The sequence below is a fragment of the Parasteatoda tepidariorum genome, chromosome X2, assembly GCF_043381705.1.
Source record: "Parasteatoda tepidariorum isolate YZ-2023 chromosome X2, CAS_Ptep_4.0, whole genome shotgun sequence".
In the NCBI taxonomy this organism is placed as follows: Eukaryota; Metazoa; Arthropoda; class Arachnida; order Araneae; family Theridiidae; genus Parasteatoda; species Parasteatoda tepidariorum.
In genome coordinates, this window is record NC_092215.1 from 56,332,921 (window position 1) to 56,354,239 (window position 21,319).

The 21,319-nt window shown below is 27.6% G+C and overlaps 1 protein-coding gene across 2 annotated transcripts in view; it reads right to left on the reverse strand.

Moving 5' to 3' along the window:
* Nucleotides 1-20,786, reverse strand: part of LOC107453368 (adhesion G protein-coupled receptor L1) — a 70,224-nt gene extending 49,438 nt beyond the window's left edge. The window contains exons 1-4 of one of the 2 annotated variants that reach the window (XM_016070179.4): nt 20,631-20,786; nt 10,280-10,504; nt 8,066-8,277; nt 3,737-3,866 (exon numbers count right to left, since the gene is read on the reverse strand). In XM_016070179.4, coding sequence (XP_015925665.2) covers nt 3,737-3,866; nt 8,066-8,277; nt 10,280-10,504; nt 20,631-20,712 — 649 coding nt within the window. In that variant the 5' untranslated portion in view covers nt 20,713-20,786. Of the gene's footprint in view, nt 1-3,736; nt 3,872-8,065; nt 8,278-10,279; nt 10,505-20,630 lie in introns of those variants that run through there. The other variant, XM_016070181.3, reaches the window with a different exon arrangement.
* Between the last annotated feature and the right edge of the window lie 533 nt (nt 20,787-21,319).

A 21,319-nucleotide genomic window follows, 5' to 3' on the forward strand; every position in this document is an offset into this window, starting at 1 on the left:
AAATAGAAAATTAAAAAAAATATCTATCGTCCAAAATACGATTTTTGGACAAAATGAATCTATATGATCACGATGGGCACTTATCAAATTTTTATGATTTTTTTTGTAATAAGTGAATCACTTTAAACTGGTTTTAGAAAAAAAATATGCGCGTTATTGAAAAATACCTATGTATATCAAGAAACATTTATAGAAATATTTAAATAAAAATTTATTATAGAACCTAGCACACAATTTTGAGTACATATTATATTAACATCACGTTGTAAAATATCGGAATTTTCTATAGTTTTTTTTCTTTTGGATCGAGCGAGTTAATTTAAACTGATTTTATTTGAAAATATGAGCGTCATATTTTCCTGTAATATCCAAATAAGAAACATTTATCTGTCATAAAAAAAAATTAATATAGTACGAAGTACGCACAGTTCGGAGCATATATAACGTCGAGCTGGACGATTTATGAATTTTTATGTATTTTTTGTACATTTATTGAATTAATTAACTAGTTTCACATGAAAATGTGGTAGTCATATTTATCAAAAATATCTATAGATGTCCAAAAACGTATAAAAAATTTAAAAAACAAGCAAAGTCTGGCCAAATTATATGTGTAAGGCGTTAGACGTTTTGTGTTGCATCATGTAAATTGGATGAATCTGATTTGAGGGGAAAAAATGAGCGTCATATTTTCTAGAATTATTCATGTATGTTTCTGTATAATGTTTTCTTAAAAAAAATGTTATCCAAAACGCTCAGAGTGTAAATAATATATGCATCGAGTGGTGAACATGGTTTTATATAAAAATATGGGTGTTATATTATCTGAAAACATCCATATGTCTAGAAATATTTGTAGAAATCTAAAACCACGCTAAGTCCTAATCATAAATAAATCTAACACAATGTTTGACAATTTGAAGTTTTATTTTATAATTCTTTTGCTCCGAGCAATTTATTTACAACTGCCTCTACACATATCTGAGAGTCATAATCTTTCGAAAATATCCATTTATAATTCGAAATATTTATAGAATTTTTTAAAAACATTTTATTATAATTTAAAACACGCAAATTCCGGAATGAAGCTAATGTAAACTCGGACGTTTTGTGTATTTTCTTATAAATTTTTTGCAGCGCATCGAGTGAGTAAATTTATGATGTGAAAATATATGAGTCATATTTTATCCAATACATGCCTGAAAATAAATATAGAAACATTTAAGAAGAATTTAATATAGTCCAAATGTGTGAAGTCAGAAATGTACATAAAGATAGCACTCTATTGGACATAGTTTATAATTTTTTGGTATAAAGTGAATCTAAATGGATTTATACTAATATACGTATGTCTGATTTCCTTAAAATATTCATGAATAACGAGAAATAACTATAAACATATTTAAAGAGAAAAATCTTAGTCTTAAACACCAAGTCTTGAGCTTTTTTAATAATATGTTGAATAATGTAGGAATTTTCTATAAATTTTTGTATCGAGCGAATTAATTTAAACTGGTTTGATATAAAAACATGGGCGTCACATTTTCTTTATTTTTCCAAATACGTATGGAAATATAGAAGTTTTTTTTTTAATTAATAGTCGCACGCTAAGACTAACCAAATTTAATGTCGAATTCATGTCAGACACTTAGTGAATTTTGTATAATTTCTTCTAGTTAATAAATTTGAACTGGTTTCAAGTTAAAACATGGGCTTTGTACTTTTCAGAAAAATCTATGTGCGTCTTGAAATAAATAAATAAAAATTGTTGAAAAAATTTATTATTGTCTAAAATAGGCGAAGTCCGAAGCATATTTAATGATAATATGTTGGACAATTAGCAAAAGTTTTACTTTTTTTTTTATCATTTCTTGCGAAAATATGGGCAATGTTTTGGAAATATATGTGCAGACACATGTATAGAAAATGTCTAAAGTATTTTTATACAGTCAAAAACACTCAATGTTAGCAGATTAATTGCCATTTTTTTTCGAACTTTTGCATCGAGATAATCAATTTAAACTGGTTTTATGATAAAATGCGGTCATCATATGTTTCGGAAATACCTATACATGTCTAAAAATAAATATAGATTTTTTTTTTTTTGAAAAAAGAAATTTAATAAAGTCCAAATCTTGTGAAGTCCGAAAGCGTATATAACGATTACATTATATTGGATATGAATTACACTGGGGAGCAAATTTTTTGTTGCATTTATATAAATACTTGATCTTGTAAACAATTTAAATAAAAAGTTCGAAGTCAAAATTCTAAAAATATGTATGTTAGCAAAAACAGTACTTCATCATGGAATACACTGTCTGCTATGTCCATGATAAAGTGCTGTTTTTGTTCACATACACATCTTAAGAATTTCGTTTTTGGTTTCTAACGTTTTATTTAAATTGTTTATATAAGACAAATTTGATGGTTTTAGCTGTTTTTAGCGCTTTTCCATTTCGACTTAATATTTTAAAGATTTTTCTTAATATTTGCTTAAATCTATTTCATACTTTGATAGGATTCTTGTCTAATTCGTGCATGGGGATTTCAAATCTCAGACTAGTTTTACTCCGAAATTCTTTTCTTTTTAAAGTTATTTTTAGTATTTTTTTGTCGAAATCTACAAGTTTAAAAACGTTATATATAACAGGGAGTTGCATAAATGTTGCACCATACTTGTAGGGGAGTTGGGACAAAGAATATATAATGTGAGTCTCACTTATATATTCTTTGGTTGGGGTACATCATCAGGATTAGAACTGCATAGGATCCCATGTCCGAAAATGTTTCTAGCGGCTTAAGACATTTCAATGTTCGGGTTCATATGCAATTTTAAACCTGATGATGTGTCTTAACTCCCCTTGAAGTTTGTTTATGCGACCCCCTGTTATATATAACCTTTTCCACTGTTATTTAAACTTAGTCTAAATGGTACTTAACTCTTTTGTTATGACCTTTCTTTAAATTCCACTTGTTTCAATAATCATTATCTAAGATTCGTATATGAAGTGAAATTTCTTTAGAAATTTGGAAAGAAATTCTAATATACCCAAAACATGCCAGTTCCTAAGCATACGTAACATTAACATAAAGCTAGACGTTGTTTTTTTTCCTTCAAATTTTATACATTTCTTTTAAAGCAAAAAGGCAGTACGATAAGTCACAACCCCGAGAGGTTAGAATCTTTGATTAATCAAACTCAGACACGTGCTGGTAAGTATTTTCTCGACTTACACAAGGGGTTTCCACAGCCGAAAATAACGGTCGAATGTATGTTGGGCATGAGAAAATTTCTGTTAAACTTTTGCTTTTTTAGTATTATAGGTGTCATCAATGCCACCTGCTTTATGTAAGTGGGATGGGATTATAATCGTTTGCATATCTTATCCTGTGTTCTCTTTCAAGCAAATTTCACGGGTGTGGCTTGCCATCTATCTTCCTGGTGTAGAAATTCCAATGCAAAAAGTTTTTTCATAGTCAATTATTATTTTTTTTAATTTTTATAATCGTCGAAAATTTGGTAATTGAAAAACATACAAAATTTAGTCTTAATTTTAAAGTATGTAAATTTTAATGACAATTTAAAAATATGAACGACATTGGTCAAATAGTTTCTGAGTTAAAAAATTTCAAAAATTTTCCTTTGACCGCTAGTGTTTGTGTTTTGTCCTTTAAAATTTGAAACTGGAATTCACCAAATATTTTGATCGTGCTTTGTGTTTAAAATACTTACTCTTTACTTTAGGGCTTGTTAGCATAGCGGTTGTAGTTCGAGAGCTAGTTGTAGTTCCAGGAAAAGTGATATTTAGAATGTCTTCAGGTAAAAGGAATTCACACATCCCTAAATGATGAGATCTTTGATCCTAAACTTTCAAAAAAATTATTTATTGGTAAACAATTTCACATCAGAAGTTACAAAAAAAATAATTTATTCATCATTGCAGAAATTCTAATTTGTAAAAATCACCTTAAATTTTACTGAGAGTTACGTAAGGGCCACTATTAACACAACCTGTCTGTCTTCTTAAAAATTTATAACAGAGAAACTTTTAAGGTTGAAAAACAATCTTTAGCAGAAATTTCATGTGACAGATAAAATATATTTCTTCCTAGGCTTTATTCTTTTAGTTCAATGATTTTTCAACAGATGATGCTGCAAGTAGCAAACTTATAAATCAAAGAACAAATTCATGTCACAGTTTTTCGAAATTTTTTAAATTTACATATATAAACATAAAAAGCTACAACTAATCCTTTTATGTTATTCCTTTTTAGTAAATATTTTTCTTAATTCATTTTTCTAAACGAAACGCTCTTTTTCACACTTTAATATTCTTATCCTGTCCTTTAATCTATTTTTAGTTCAAGTATGCATTAGTTAACTTTTTAACGTTTATCCCTGCAACTGAGCTTGAGAAAGCTCAATTTCCCTCGACCTATTTAACAGACCAATTATTATAGATTTCCCTTATTCCCTGAAATAAAACATTTTATGGATTTATGTTGCAAGATTTACCCTAACTTTGAAGTGAGGAGCATTTTGTGTCACTTGGATATTCTTTCTCTAATTATGATGAGTAAATAAAATTAACATGACTTTGCACTAGCATTGACTGTTTTGTATAGTTAAAAAATTTAATTGAACTTCAAAATGCCTTTTTTCTGGCATGTCCCAAACAATGTTTCCAATAATAACTAGCTTCAAAGCTTCCCATAAATTTTTCAATATCTAATTTTTTTTTATCTCAACCGGTGTAAGCATTTCTAGAATATACGCAGAGGGTTTTATTTACAAAAACTTCGTTTAAAAATTTTTTTTCTGTCAATAATTTGTTTGTCTCAAGAAAATCTGTCATTTTCCTGACTACTTTTATTTAGTGGTTTATAACCAAAATAAATAGAGCCAACAATCAATATTTTATGTTAATAGATTTATTAGATACGAACATGTCTTGTTGCATGAAAAGGAACCAATTTTTTGGTTCAAAGTCTATTTCAAAAAATTTTTCAAGATGGGTAGGTTTTTGTGTTGTCGTTTTCCTGACTTCCTGAAATCATTAATAACATAAACTACATAGTGAGTTATTTTAAGAAATCCTGTTGTTTTCTGCAGAATGTAAACTTCGTAGGCCAAAATATTAAATTAAAATTATATGCTATAAAATGGCGAATTTGTCATTATCCTGGCTGTCATTTTCCTGGCTTATGAATTCCAGGACATTGAAGTGCTACCAGAAATTTTTTTAACTCTAATACTGTAATGAGGAAAAGCAAATATTAACCTAATACCAAGTTTATGTAAGATTGTAATATGGTTGGATGTAATCAAAGTTATTTATTTATTTAATGATTGATTATTATACACAATTTTATTCTATACATATCAGCAACAAAAAAAATTTTGATTCTTTCTACAGTAGATAAAAAGAATTAATCTAAGCAATTTATGGTTCATCTAACATAAATGCTTAAGCTGAATTACTTACTATTAACTTAAAATGACTGTTTTTTAAACTTCTAAGCCAATGTATCATTTTCCTGGCATTCAAGATTTAGTGAATTCCTATTTCACTTTTTTTCTCGAGCAAATGTCAATAAACTACTCTGCTGTCTGTAAGATATTAATAAATTTAACTAAAGAAGTATACAAAAAGAATTTATATTACTTTGAAGACTTTAAATTTGAAGAAATTTTTTGGTCCGAATTGTCATGTTTAAAAAGAGTCACCCATATATATAGTTTCAATGAAATATCTTCCTGATTAGTGATTGGTGATGTTCTAATATAGTGAAAATGATTTTATGCTTATAAGGATATGGCATGATTTGTGAAATTCGCTTATGAATAAAACTTATTGTATTAGTAGTTTATCGTAAGGGTGTTCATTTTAAAATAATAATGCTCAGGCTAGTCAACTGATTGAAAGACGCATTGGAAAAATTTAGCATAATATATATATATGCTAGTTAAGTTTTACACTTCACTATCGTCCCATTGACTTTATTGGTAATGTAGTGCGTACGTAAAGTAGTGTAAAGACGTAAATCTTCCCTACTCTAGTTTCTGTTTTTAATTCAAAATTTTTTTTTTATAGTTTGTAGTAAACCTGTCTATCGAAGAAAACCAAACGGAAATTATTTCATAATTTTTCGAAGTCTTTCAGTGAATGGAAATCACATTATGATATTTTCCAAAAGTTCACCCTTAGTCCCAATTACAAGTTATAATCAGAGAATGATATATATATATTTTTTTATTTTTTACAATAAAATGCAACTGGGAAAAGGGACTTCTATCAAGCTTAATATTTTTAAACTGAAAGAAGATTTGTTTTTTGTCTTACGCCACATAAATTTGTTTTTTTTTTCTTTATCCTTAACTTTATTCCTGTTATAAATTTTTGAAAACCGTCAATCTATGAAGAACACTATGTATTTCTCTAATAGTAATAGCATTAAAAAACGTGGAAAATACTGCTGACTCTTCGGTTAAATAATCTGGGGAATTCGAATATGACTCAATTTTCCCTGTCACCAAACGTTTTCTGGGGAGTCCTCATCATAATTTTATTACTTTTTGATAATTTTGAATTTGATTTGGAAGAAGGATAAGGATTATTATAACCTCATGCATTTTCTTTTTGTTTTACTTATTATTATAATTGTTACTTTAAAGCTGCATTACTGCTTATTTTAATATTTTGTAAAATTTCCTTTATTTTATTTTTTCATACTTTTTTTCAAGTTTATCTTTGAAAAAGGATATTTTTCACACGGATCACTTGATTTTACTTACATGTTCTGCTCTTGATTTCTTTGATTTTTTCTGTAATCTGGTACCCATTAGTATATATATATATATATATACACAAATTAACATGAAAAACATGAATAAAATAAAAAACTAAATGGTAGAGAAACAAGAATGGTAAAAGCAAATAGTCGTTATCAAGACACATCTATTGCTATAAATGCGATATTTCTGAATAAAGAATAATTATCCTAAGATAAAAATTATTCTTTATATGTGTCGATATCGCAAAAAACCTTATGTTGTAAAAAATCATGAAATAAAAGAAAAATGTAAAAGGAAATCAAACTTACCGGCGTGAATTAAAACGCGGTTTAGGTTTAAAAGTACAATAATAAAACAGTTAACAAAAATCGCGAAGATGTAAAATATTGCTTATAGCTTGAATCGAATATAATAAAATTAAAAAAACATTTGATCGAAGAAGAAGAAAAAAATGTTTAGGTAAAATATTAGTGCTGCCATCTATGAGAAACAATTAGTAAAAAGGTAATAAAATTGAAATAATAATAAAAATGTTTAACGGATTGAATAAATTAGCAGTCTTAAAAAAACAAAAAATAAATAAAAAAAAAAAAAAAAAAAATATAAATAAATAAATAAATAAATAAAAAAATAAAAATAAAAAAATTAAAAAAATCATTAATAGGGAAATTAATTTAAAAGTCAGTCTGTCAGGATAGAAAGCCGTTTATAGACCCATCCTTCATTCATAATTTTACAGAATACACATATCCATCTTTCATAGGGTGAATATGACAGGTCACACTTCCCATGATTTTGCAACCATTTGGTATAATTGACTCATACCATTAGTATTATAAGATTCATTACGTTCATAATTATAATACTTTTACTGTATTAATTCAGGGATGATTTTTACGGAAATGTAATTTTCCTCAAAATGTTTTCATGTTTTGATGAAAACTACATATCCGATTCCACAGATTAATAAAATTTACCTCGAATTCGAGGTGAGAAACATTGCTTAGAATGAATTAGCTTAATAAATATTTAAATATAAAATAAAGATAGGTTAGGTCAACCTCCCATGTTTAGCATATTTTCTCTACCATTTGGTTTATTTAATTGACTATCAACATTAGCATAAGATTTATCGCGTTCATTGTCGTTTATTAAAATGTTTTTACTCTAAAGACAAATAAAATGTTCAATTAAATTAAAATGTTCAGTGATAATTTTGTGCAAAAAGAGTATTCATCAAACTATGAAGAGATTAATAAAATTTACCTCGAACTCTAATTCAATATCGGAAACAGTGTTTGCTGGAGTAAAGGCTAAAAATGTGCAGCCACTGTTAGATAAATAGTTATATCTAATTCTATTCTGTAACCATTCTTGAAAAGGGCTGTCTGAATTTGTCCATTTAGTCATTTGTCCATCTGTCCCATCTTTTCCTTTGGGACAACTTATTCCACTTGTCCAAATTTTTCTTTGTTCTGCTGTAATTTTAAAAAAAGATTTCATTTTATTAAAATGTACAATCAAAACATCCCAAATTACTTTAAATCGAATCGACGAATCTCTCAGTACTAAAATGCAATCTATTGACTCAAAGAGTGGACCTCAATTATACTAATTAGTAAAACAAGATGCTGTTTTAAGACATCAGACAAAAAAGTACAGTACGCCAGGGTTAACGTAAAAAAAGTTACTCGAACCAAAACCCAAAAAAGTGATTAATGTCGCTTCTAGAATTGATTTAGTGAAGAAATGGGCGTAGTTCTTAGTTTTTCCGTTAGATTGCTGCACTCTATAAGCTCTAAATCAATCCAAGTTACTTTTCAAGGCACCACAAGAATTCATTTCAGATAATGCAAATGTCTTGGAATGTGTATTATATTTCACGTCTTTCAACTTTATTTTCTACGAGTCGAAATTTCCTACCTGAATTCTATGTGCAGTTTCTTCTGTTAAACTGTACTCAATTCGATTTTTACTCAAAATTTTAACAAAAACTACCTTAAGAAGGAATTTAAACAAAATCTATGATCAAAAGCTGATAGCTTAATATAAGAGTTACTTATATTCATCTCTAGGTTACATCTTTCATATGTCGATATATTAAGCAGCTATATTTCACGCTGTGCTAAGTTTTTTTATGATTTTTAATTAAAAGAAATGCTTCAAAAGTTAATAGGCTGAAATTTAAAAAAACCTATTAAATATAATAATACAAAATATCAAAAATTAATACAAGTGCAAAAAAAAAATTGTCTGAAGAGAGCAACTGCTTAAGATATCTGTGATGAACAATGCATAAAAATGTTTTTATAAGAAACATGTTTTCATACGGGAAACTCATTTATAACAAATTTATTCATTATTTTATAAATTTTAGGACATTAGTATGAGAAAATAAAAATAAGCTCCAACAGCAAAACAATCAATTATATTTTCCAACGAAATACATTTTAAGATGTATAGTTGCCATCACAAGAATGTTTTTAAGCTTTTCTGTAAAATTCATATGATTTTGAATTTGCTACATTTTAAATAATTGATTTGTTGTAGTATGTGTAGTTCTTTTTTTAAGTAGCCTGAGCTTACTTGTAAAACGAGTAAATTCTAAGAGACTCAACGGCTCTGTGTTACGGAACTCACTTAATGAAAAGTCCAATACTCCAGGTCCCTTCTATACTATTCTCTAGGTCTACAAACTCCAGCGTCCTTCATGTTATTTACTCCATTCACTAAACCAGTGCTGGGTCTTTGGTATATATACTCCAATTCTGTTATAATATTTTCAGCTGTGCATTTTGCTTTTATAATTAACGATATCAGAATTTAATCAATAAACAATACCTCTATAATGTTAGTATATTTTAACTAAAATCTAAAATCTTTTATTTTTATTTATTCAATTCTAGTTTGAAATACTTTCTTTATCAAGTTCCTTCCAATTAAATTAATTTAGACGAAGTATTATAATCGTAACAATAATATATTAATTTTTCAAAAAAGTAATACCACTAACATAGAGACCAGTTCAATGTATTTCTATTAATATCAGTGTTGCATATTACTATATAGATAAATTCATATTTCCATTAATCTCTACTGGTCTTTCTTGTAGGGTGACTTGCAATATTATGCTCATGATTTGCAATATATATGAATGAAAATGGATATATTGCAATAGTTTCACACTAGCTTTAGTATGATACTGGCTATGAAACTTAAACCATACTGGACACAACACTAGAACCTATGTCTTATACTGGATCCGGTATCACACCACTAGAACCATTCACAACCAGTAAATTGCACCAGCTAATGAAATACTGGTTCCAGTATCGTACTAGAACTAATATTGATTCAGTATAATACTGAAACCAATATCCTACCAGATCTAGTACTATATTGGAACCGACTTTTCCTAAGATATTTGTTTTGAAACCGGAGATAAACTTTTTCAATAGGGGATAAAATACAAGAATTTACCAGATTCTGCTTTTCTTAATGTCATGTTTGATAATATTTCCAAATCGTATTCATTGCGTATTTGAGTAAGATCAATCAAGGATGGATAATCTGGATATATACTCTGGCATCTTTGTCGAGTGGCTGCCCAAGTAGAAGATCTCCGTATGACAAAGTAGCAGGAATTATTCTCACAAATATTTTTTATGCAGCATTTATCCCATTTTTGTTTTATAACGATTTTCTCTGAAACAAAATATCGAGAAATTCAGTGTCAATAAAATGCAAAAATAAAGATCTCTAAAACAATACCTGAAAGAAATAATTATAAGGCTGTTCATCGAAAACAATATGAAATGAAGGTTTTTTGCAATATAGTAATTCATAAATGTTATATCCTATACTTCTTTCTAGAGAATCCTAATCTGCAATAAAATGTAAGGGTTTATATTCAGAAAAGATTTCAATGTTGCCCCCCATTTTAACCCATGGGATGAGGGTGTAAAATCGAGTGTGAAAGGCTTTTAAAAATATATTGAATGAACTATTTCCTCTTTTTTGCATCCGATGGAAGAGATATTTGACAGCTTCTGAACTTTTTTTTCATCCTGCACTTTAAAAATAAATATCATATATTAAATGAACCAATGCTTTTTTGAAATATTTTCTCCTTCAGAACTTTAAATTATATTATTATGCACAAGTATTACTTTCTAGAAGTATTTGAATTTCAATTATTGCATTTTATGATAAAAAAATAAGTAAAAGTGTAAAAAAAATCAGATATTCCTGTCAGTAAACTATACTCTCACGGCAGATTTTTTTTCCAATAACAGAGAATTTGACGAAATGCAATAAGTAAATGAAAGAATAAGTAAATACAAAGAACAATTAAAAATAAATCATTGTCTCATGCGGCTCAAGGTAAAAAGTTAAAATTATCATTCTAGTACTTACCAAATGCAAATAAAGGGTAATTGACAAAATATATTTTGCTTTCTTTCTGCAAAGAGTCAGGTTTTTGAATGGATTTGTAGTTTGCTCTTACAATCGACAAACTGAAATTCCCAAAACAAATTTTATAGCCTAAAGATTAGGTTATGTGTTTGAGTGGTTAATCTCAATAGTTTAATGGGCATTTAATCTGTTTTTGATGCTGGAAGCTTTGTGTTTTAATGCGTTATTAACTCTAAGGAAGAGCTTCGTATAAACTATTAATTCTATTTATTAGAAATTAAAAACATTTAAAGACTATCAACAAGCATAACATCCTTGCATAATGACATTCATTATGCTAGATGTTATGTTTGTTGATCGTCAGCAATTTTTAAATGTTTTTCAATTTCTAATTAAGGAATGGAAAAAGACTGAACAATTCCACTTTCGAGTTGTCTGTATCAATACAATTCTAGTGACACTTGCATATTAGCGTGTGCGTGATAATGCGAACAGTATTTATAAATATTAGTAGTTTTTTTTTTAAAATTTCTAAGAAAGTTTATGAAAATAGACTGTTTTTTTAAATTATTCTAAATATCTTAAAGAGGATGCTCTTCAAGATGAGTGAAATACTATAAGGTTCCCTGGATTTATTAAAACCTCTCTAAACTATTATACACCTTTACAGGAAATCTTGGAGGGAATTTATACTTTTACAATTGATACTGAAATGAGTCATATTACCGGTTGCTTCTTTTCGTCACTCAAAATAGTATCGTCGTTGGGTTTTTAAGTCTAGACACAGCTAAAACTGTGTATTTAAGAAAATGGTATTAATGATATTATTGATAACTATACATATCTATCAGTTAAATTATTCTAATAGTGAAAAACAGAATCCAGCATAAAGGTTTACTATTTTTTCTTACAAAATTGACGTTATTAGCAAACAAAAAATCCTTCCACTGAATGATTAGATGTAAACATTAAAATGGATGCAAGTTTTATTTTCTATAACATTTGTGATTTTCTATAATTAGATTTATTAAAGAATAATGTTCGGAGATTCAACTATTAATATGTAATAGTAAGTAATCGGTGATTCAACTATTAATATTAATAATTAATGTAATAAATAATTGATAAAAGAATTTTTAAGTCTCCTAATCAGACATAAGCTTTTTAAATGCAGTGTTTATTCGAAAATTAACTGGAACAGATATATTTCTAATTCTTCTCATATACATGAGATTCTGCTTTTGCACTTAGTGCTAAGACGGGAAATTAAGAATTATAATGTATCCCCTAGGATGCTTAAAAATTATGATACATCCACTGGGAAGCAGAAGAAAAGTTATCATGCTCCCACTTGGACGCATGAGGAAAATTATCATGCATCTACAGTGTCGCGTAAGAAAAGTTAATGTGCATCAAATTGGGCGATGATTACAGTAATAAATTGCAACTGAAATTGATTACAGATAATTACTGCCATGTAATCAATTATTTGCAATCACGATTACAGGCAATTGTGATTACAAGTAATCATAATTTCTGATTGCATCAGAGTCGAGCAAAAGTGTAATCTATTACATTTTTTGATTACAGTAATCAAGTACTTGCAATCATGATTACAAACATTCATATTTTTGATTACAACTGTAATCGTGATTACATAACCAATTACGGTCATCAATTACTTGTAATCGTGATTATAAGTAATCAAAATATAGGATTACATGTAATTTAATTATACGATTACAAGGCGATTGTATATCAGTATATGATTATATTTTACAGTACAGATGGTATAATGATACCTTTTGTACGTATTTGCAAACAGCTTATGTACGAATGAATGTAATTAAAATGTATGTGCATAAGTATTTATCTAATGCATATGAAGGTAAATGCATAAGTACATACATTTTAGTTACACACACAAATACATTCACTTTTATTGTATGTATAAAATGTATATAAGTATGTATATATCTATTATTAATAAAGTATGTATGTACAAACAATGTAGACATTTACATTTGTACACAATGAATGTATACATTTTATGCAAATACTTGAGTATGTGCAATGTATGTCGATGTTTGTGTACGCATGTATATACGAAGTACTAGCTACTTTTTGTACGAATATAAATGCATTGTATGTTTAATGTATATCCCATGCTTGTATGTACAATATATTTATATCCTATGCATGTATGTACATTGTATGAATGTCAAATGCATGTATGTTTAATAAAAGTATATCACATGCATTCATGTACAGTGTATGTAAGTCCTATGCCTGCATGTACACGTACACGATATATGTATGTTCAATATGTGTATGTATCAACATATTAATAATATATTTGCGCACAATTCTATGTTCAATGGACGTACATATATTTTACACATGCGCGTACATACATTCAACATGCATATATTGAACATAAGCCTTTCGTACAAATTTGCGCATGTGCGCATACATGTTTGTCTAAAGCATGTAATATGTACAATGCATTTATGTCCGATGAATGTATGAACATATGAATAATACATGAATACATGTATGTCCAATGTATGTACGTTCATATGTACTATATATGCACGTACAATGTAAGTACATATGTATGTATATATATTGTATGTACGTGTACATGAAATGAATATACACAGATATATTATACATATGTACAATATATATACGTATAAATATATGTACGTATAAATATATGTGCAATACAATAAATAAAATGTATGTAAGTTAAGAGTACGACAAATGATAACGGCTCAAAGTTAAATGACAAAATCAAACGATATTTAAATTTGGTTGTCAGCTTTAATTGTTCTGTACCATTTTAAAATTACTTGAGTAAAGAAGAATTTTTTATTTTCATAAAACAAACTTAAATAACTTAATTGTTATAAAGTTTTTTTTTAAAATATAAGTAAACATAAAAACTTTTAAAACAATAATGTTAAGCTGGAATAAGTTAAATTAACAAAAATAAATATTCATATTTATCTTAATTTTATGGTTAAATTGCATAGATATAAGAGCAAACCATGTTTTTTATTTTCTTGATGGCTAAGGAATTTGACAAATTTGCACAATGTATGTGCACACATACATTATAAGTACGGATATTTACATGTGCGCATGATTTTCTGCATTACACGTATAAGCTGTATGTATATACGTACAGTGCGCAAAAAATACGGACCATCCTGAGTAATTTTTGATCTAATGATCGGATTTTCACGTTCCACAACTCATTCTTAGTAGTTTGAAGGCGATATTTTAAGTTACGAAAACAGACACAACATGCTTTCTCTAAATAAACATACCTTTTTTTTTCTGATGGATTCGGACTTTTGATCCCCAAAATATAGGGAGTGGCTTACATCTGGGAAATATTGTCCATATAGTTTGGTTGGGAGAACGCTCCAAAGTTCGGACCCCTTAATGTTAATTTTATTTTTTGCGTATTTCGCTATATCTCGNGTGCGCAAAAAATACGGACCATCCTGAGTAATTTTTGATCTAATGATCGGATTTTCACGTTCCACAACTCATTCTTAGTAGTTTGAAGGCGATATTTTAAGTTACGAAAACAGACACAACATGCTTTCTCTAAATAAACATACCTTTTTTCCGATGGATTCGGACTTTTGATGCCCAAAATATAGGGTGTGGCTGCAATCTGGGAAATATTGTCCATACAGTTTGGTCAGGAGAACGCTCCAAAGTTCGGACTCCTTAATGTTAATTTTATCTTCTGCGTATTTCGCTATATCTCGAGAAATTTTTAAGCAGATTAAAAAGTTTTAGTACTCAATTACAAAATTCTTTTATCCAAAGATAATTCCGCGCAAAAAATAACTTTTAGTTAATATTTTTTATTTAAGAATGGTCGAAAAAATTTTGAATTGTAAGGCATTCAATTTTTTGAAATATTTTAAAGAATATGTAATTAATATGGCAAAATAAAAATTTGAGCACAATCGGTAGAATAGGAGACCCGAGAAATCAAATTTTAAGTATCTAACCTTTTTGAAATTCAATTTCTCAGAAACTATTCGACCGATTTTGCACAAATTTTGTATTTGGCTATATAAAATTGCATTCTTTAAAATGATGCGAAACTTTTAAAGCTTACAATTTGAAATTTTTTCGCTTATTATTTTAAAAACTAATACAAAATAATATAGTTACAAAAATTTATTTTTGCATGGAATTATATTTGGATAAATTAATTTTTTAGTTGTGTGCAAAAAGTTCTCCAATTTGATATAAAATTTCTCGAGATATAATGAAATACGCAAGAAGTAAAATTAACATTAAGGAGTTTCAAACTTTGTATCACTCTCCTGACTAAATTATGGGTACCATATTTCCCACATTGCGGCTACCCCCTATATTTCGGGGATCAGAAATCAAAGTCCGTCAAAAAAAAAGGTTGTTTATTCAGAGAAAGTGCGTTTTTGTGTCGGGCTTCGTAACTTAAAATATTGTCTACACTAATTAATTAGCATATTTGAGGTCACCCCTTTGAACCATTAAGAATGAATCCTAGAACGTGAAATTCCGATCATTAGATCAAAAGTTATCCGGGTTGTACGTTTTTTTGGAGCACTGTACTTTAAGTGACATACAAGTATTTTATTGTAGATCCCTACATTACATGTACATATGTTTTAATAAAGTATATGCATGTGCAAGCTATATATGTATGTACATGTAAACGTAGTACATGCATACATTCATGCATTTTATATATACAACTATGTACATATGGTGTACTTATAAACAGCGCTCATACATATATTGTTCGTAAATACGTAAATTGTACATGCATACGTACATTTTATAAACATACGTACATTGTATATGCATGTTATTACCGTGTATTCATACAATGTATGTACTTGCGTACATAAATGCATGTATATGTACATACATTATATTCTCATACGAACATACAAAGCATCGCATTTGCATAAAAGCTAACATAAATGCGTACATGTTTTGTATATGCATATTATGAGCGTATATTGTATGTGAAAACAGCGTTTGTGCATACAGACATTGTGTATATACTATATAGAAATCACGAATTGTATGTACATGCTTGCGTAAATTCTACAGACATGAAAATATGTTTCCCCATGCATATCTACATGATGTATTTACCTAGTATGCAATCGTAATTACTTGCAATCATATATTTTGATTCGAAATAATCACAATTACTTTTAATCGTGATTACATGTAATCGTATATGATTACTTGTAATCATAATTACCCGTAATCGTTTTTGTTTTGATCACTTTGAATCACAATTACTTGGAAACATGATTACAATTGCAATCAAAATTATGGTGAATTATAATCAAGATTACAAGCAATTGAATACTGTACCGATTACTGTAATCTATTATTGTAATCATGGTTACAACTCTAATCAAAAATATGGTGAGTTGTAATCGTGATTGCAAGTAATTGATTATACTGTCATCAACTATTTTAATTATGATTACTACTGTAATCAAAATTGTAATCATGATTACAAGTAATTGATTACTATAATTGATTACTGTAATTAATTGTTGTAATCACGATTGCAGCTGTAATCAAAATTATGATTTCTTGTAATCATGATTACAAATACTGTTATCTAAAATAACTGTAATCTTGATTACTGTAATCTAAAAATGTAGTCGAACATTTTTGCCCAACTCTGGTATATACCATAATTCCCAACCATTTAAGGTACATCGTCCACTTAGCAAGATAAAAAAAATTATGCTATAAAATATTTTTTTAATTTAATTTTTTTTTCAAAATTTAATATTTTTGATTAGGTATACTCGAATTATGCGGTTAATTTACTGAAGGTTTTAATTTACTCGTGCATATTTAGAAATTTTCACGAAGCTGCTTGTACGTGCAAACTGCAATAGAAATTTGGTCTGACGTATGTCAAACCAATGCCTCCTAGAAGGAAAAAGGCATCACCACGGGTTACCATGAGGATTTTTACCATAAGGATGAAATTTGATCCATTAGTAGTCTATACGTAATGACATCTTTCGTATTTCCCGTCACTACTCAGCTTAGTAACCCAAACGTAGAGACATTTTTCTTATTTAACCTCCACTGCGCAGTTTATGTCTGTTGACTTCTAAATTTATCCGTGCTGAGGCTCTCGATTTTCTAGAAGGTGTTGGTCTAACCCGCTTAACAGCTTAAACTGAGTGAGAGCCTAAAATATCCCCGTCGGGTCACAAGTGTTGAGGACTGTAAAGATTAATAAATTTAAAAATTCATGCAATTTTGTCACCTTTTTCTTTGTTTCATCACGAAGAAGGAGTTGTAAAATTTTCAATGATTTGAGAGAGTAAAAGCCAGAAAAAAAAAGGATTTTATCTTCTTGTTATTTACTTAACTTTTCTCAGAAGCTGATAAGATAATCTTTTCATCGCGAAACACGTGTTATCTTATTAAGAAGTATTTTCTTTTTCAAATATAAAGAAGGAAAATTGCAGTTTACGAAACATACTTAATTGCGAATAATTAATGAAAAAGACTTATATTCTAAAATATTATAAATATTCGTGACACTGACGGTTAACTTTTTGAACGATCCATTTCACAATCTTTGGGTGACGTCATTATTTTTTATTTAATAATTTTTTTTTCAATGTTTTAAATAATTCCACCAGAAAAACAAACTACAATAAAAAAAGTTGCAAGCTTTAAGAATAATAAAATACAATTCATGATTTTTAGAAACTTAGGTAACATTCTTTTCTGAACTTGGTTGGATCATTTTGCTTAAAATACGGAAGGAGAAAAAATCCTCAATTCTAACATCAAANGCAATTACAAAATTCGCTTATCCAAAGACATTTATTATTCTTTATAATTTTATTTAATAATAGTCAAAGAATTTTTGAATTGTATGGCATAAAATTTTTCCCATCATTTTATAGTATGTAATTTTACATTGTAAAATGCAAAAGCTGAGTGAAATTAATCGAATAGTTCCTGAGAAATCAAATTTTAAAAATACGACTTTTTCTATCTGACCTTTCATCTATCTGTTAAATTATTTATAAGTGGTGGCGAACAAAGTTTTTTTAATTCTTAGTATGTGAACAAAAACATTTTAATAATAAATATTGTAATGTTTACTTAAATTATAGCTTATTACGCATTTAATTTATCACATTTGAATTAGAAAAAAGTATTTTTTGAAAATACGGGAAATATCGGAGTGCAGAAATATTTCTCAAAAGATTATTGTAATGATTATTTAAATTAGTTATAACTTGTCACGTATTTAATTTATCACATTTGAATTAGAAAGAATATTTTCTGAAACTACGGAAAATATTGGAGTATTTGGAGGCAAAACTGTGTAATCAGTAAATCAAATATTAGATTGTGACTCCATTTCCGATTTTTTTGGAAAACAAGACTCCAACTCCGACTAATACTGTAAAAATTTTTTCACTAAGTTTTCGGAAAATATATTCACACTGATGTTCAAATGTTAAACATAATTTTGCACTCATTTCCAGTGTAAAAGTATGCTTAACTTTTGGACACCAGTGTATATTATTACTAAGTAAATTTTAATTTTAAATTATATATTTTAATGCTTTATGCGCAATTAGAGTTAAAGGCATTTTTAAATTACCTTTCATAACTGTAACATAATGTTTTAAGAAATTTAATTTAAAAATATGTTTCTATGAATTATTGAAATTATTGAAAGCATTTTATCGTATAAGAAAAGAGCTAAATATCAATATAATGCACATTCGCATTCTTTAGGAAAAAAGCATTCCTTAGGAAATGCTCTGGAACTAGAAAACTGTTACAAATATGATCCATGTAATTCATTTGCATATCTTTTTAATTAACTTTTTAACTGAGCTAAACAAATTTTACTTTGTAATTTATGTACTTTTCAAATATTTCAGTCAAACATAGGCTTAAAAAGGTTCAAATGGGATGAATTAAATTCGCGATACGTTGTAATTTAAATAATTATCCATTTGAATAATGTTTCGTTCTCATACCAATTATAAATATTTGTCTGAATAATTTTTATAAGATCAAGAAATTGGACTTTCTCTTGAACTATAGGACCTAACTTTTGACCCACTAGAGTCAGTGTCTAGCAAATTTTTCCAAATCAGACTCCACATTTCTTGTTGGAGGGTATGAAGCAGCGGGTTCCAAATGGTGTTCCGCGGATATTTCATGAAAGCGTCAAAAGAGTTCCAATCGTTAGGAACTTCTTATTATGATTTTCGAAACCTGTTATGAAATTTATAAGCGATTAACGGAAATATCCGTTATCAATATTTCCGTTATTTTTATGAACTTATTTTATTAAAATGCTTGTGAAGAAAGAAATTCTATTAAAAATATATTAGATGAATAACAAAGAGGATATGCATTTATGAAAAATTGCATTAATATTTTGCTTCGTATTAAAATAACCAAATTTAACATTAAAGTTACTCTGATAAACTTTCGCAATCTTTATTTTTGCCCTTTTTCAACAAAAATCACATTTTAGCTCATTCATTTTTTTTTTTTTTNTTTTTTTTTTTTTTTTTTTTTTTTTTTTTTTTTTTTTTTTTTTTTTTTTAGTTTATGCATAAAAATGAAACTAAATTTGAACTCTACTAGATTCTGCTCCAGACCTGTAAATTCAACTATCTGATATAAACCAAATTTTAGGACTTGAATTGATTAACAGATATGAAGAAAAAATTCTTTCAATCATTAAATATTTTCAAAATAATTAATAAAATTTCAATCTTTAATATATATTTAAAATAATTAATAGTCTTTTCGTTGATTAATATGTTCGTAGTTGCTAATGAAATTTATTTAAGTCTCGGGATTTATTTTAGGTCGATCCTTTAGGGTTCCATTGCTGAAAAAATTGGAAAGCGCTGGTATAAAGCGCTGTATCTACCATAATCTAGCAGATCTATTTTATCCGCAATTGCAATCACTGTATTCATCATCGATTAAAAAATTATTATCTACCATAATCTATCTTATCAATTTTAACCACAATTGTAATCATTGTATTCATTATCGATCAATTAATGGTTATCTACCATAATCTAGCGGATCTATTTCATCATTATTTGCAATCATTGCAATCATCATCAATTAATTGTTATCTACCATTATGTACTAGATCTATTTTATTAATAATAATAATCATTGTATAAATTATAATTTAATTAATGGTTATCTACCAAAAATTTGCAGATCTATTTTATCAACAATTTTAATCATGGTATTCATCATCAATAAATAGTTATCTAGCAGATCTATTTTATAATCATCGTATTCATCAATAGTTTAATAATTAATTAATAGAAAAGATTACCTTCATCAGATGAGTCATATGATAAGGTTATTGCGTATTTAATTATAAGAAACAATTCAATATAAATCCAAATGGATTGCATTCTCTTGTAACAATCATGAGTTATGAAGGCTTCTTGCACTCAGGTATGTTGTTGATAAGAAAATTTTAAGAAGTTATATTCTTGATAAGAAAAGGATAAGAAAGTATACTAAATATTTTGTGATAGCAAGGATTCAGTTAGAAGGACATTTATTAGCAGCGACACAATGAGCTGTTTAACAGCTGTTTATTTATTAAGAAATAGAAATAATTAAAGGGTATTTTGACGGTTCTTTTTTTTTTCTGCATAAAAATACGCGGAATGTGTTAAAGCTAGTTTTCTCATTATATGAGAAAAAAAAAGATTTTAATAATCATTTTTATAAAAACCTTCTATGACCAGTTGATAACCTAAAAAGATTTTAAAAATAACCTTAAAAAATACAAATAAAAAAAACTCTCTAAAAACCTTTAAAAATTACATTAAAAGAACAATAATGCCTTTAAAACTTTTTGAAAAGATGTTTATATTAGTCTTTTTTTTATCTATATAAAAATAAAAAATTATAAATCGTAACTTGTATTTATAAATTTAGTAAAAAATAAGTAAATAATTAAAATTAAATATGCAATTTATGAATTAAATAAAGTGATAAAGATTAGTAGGA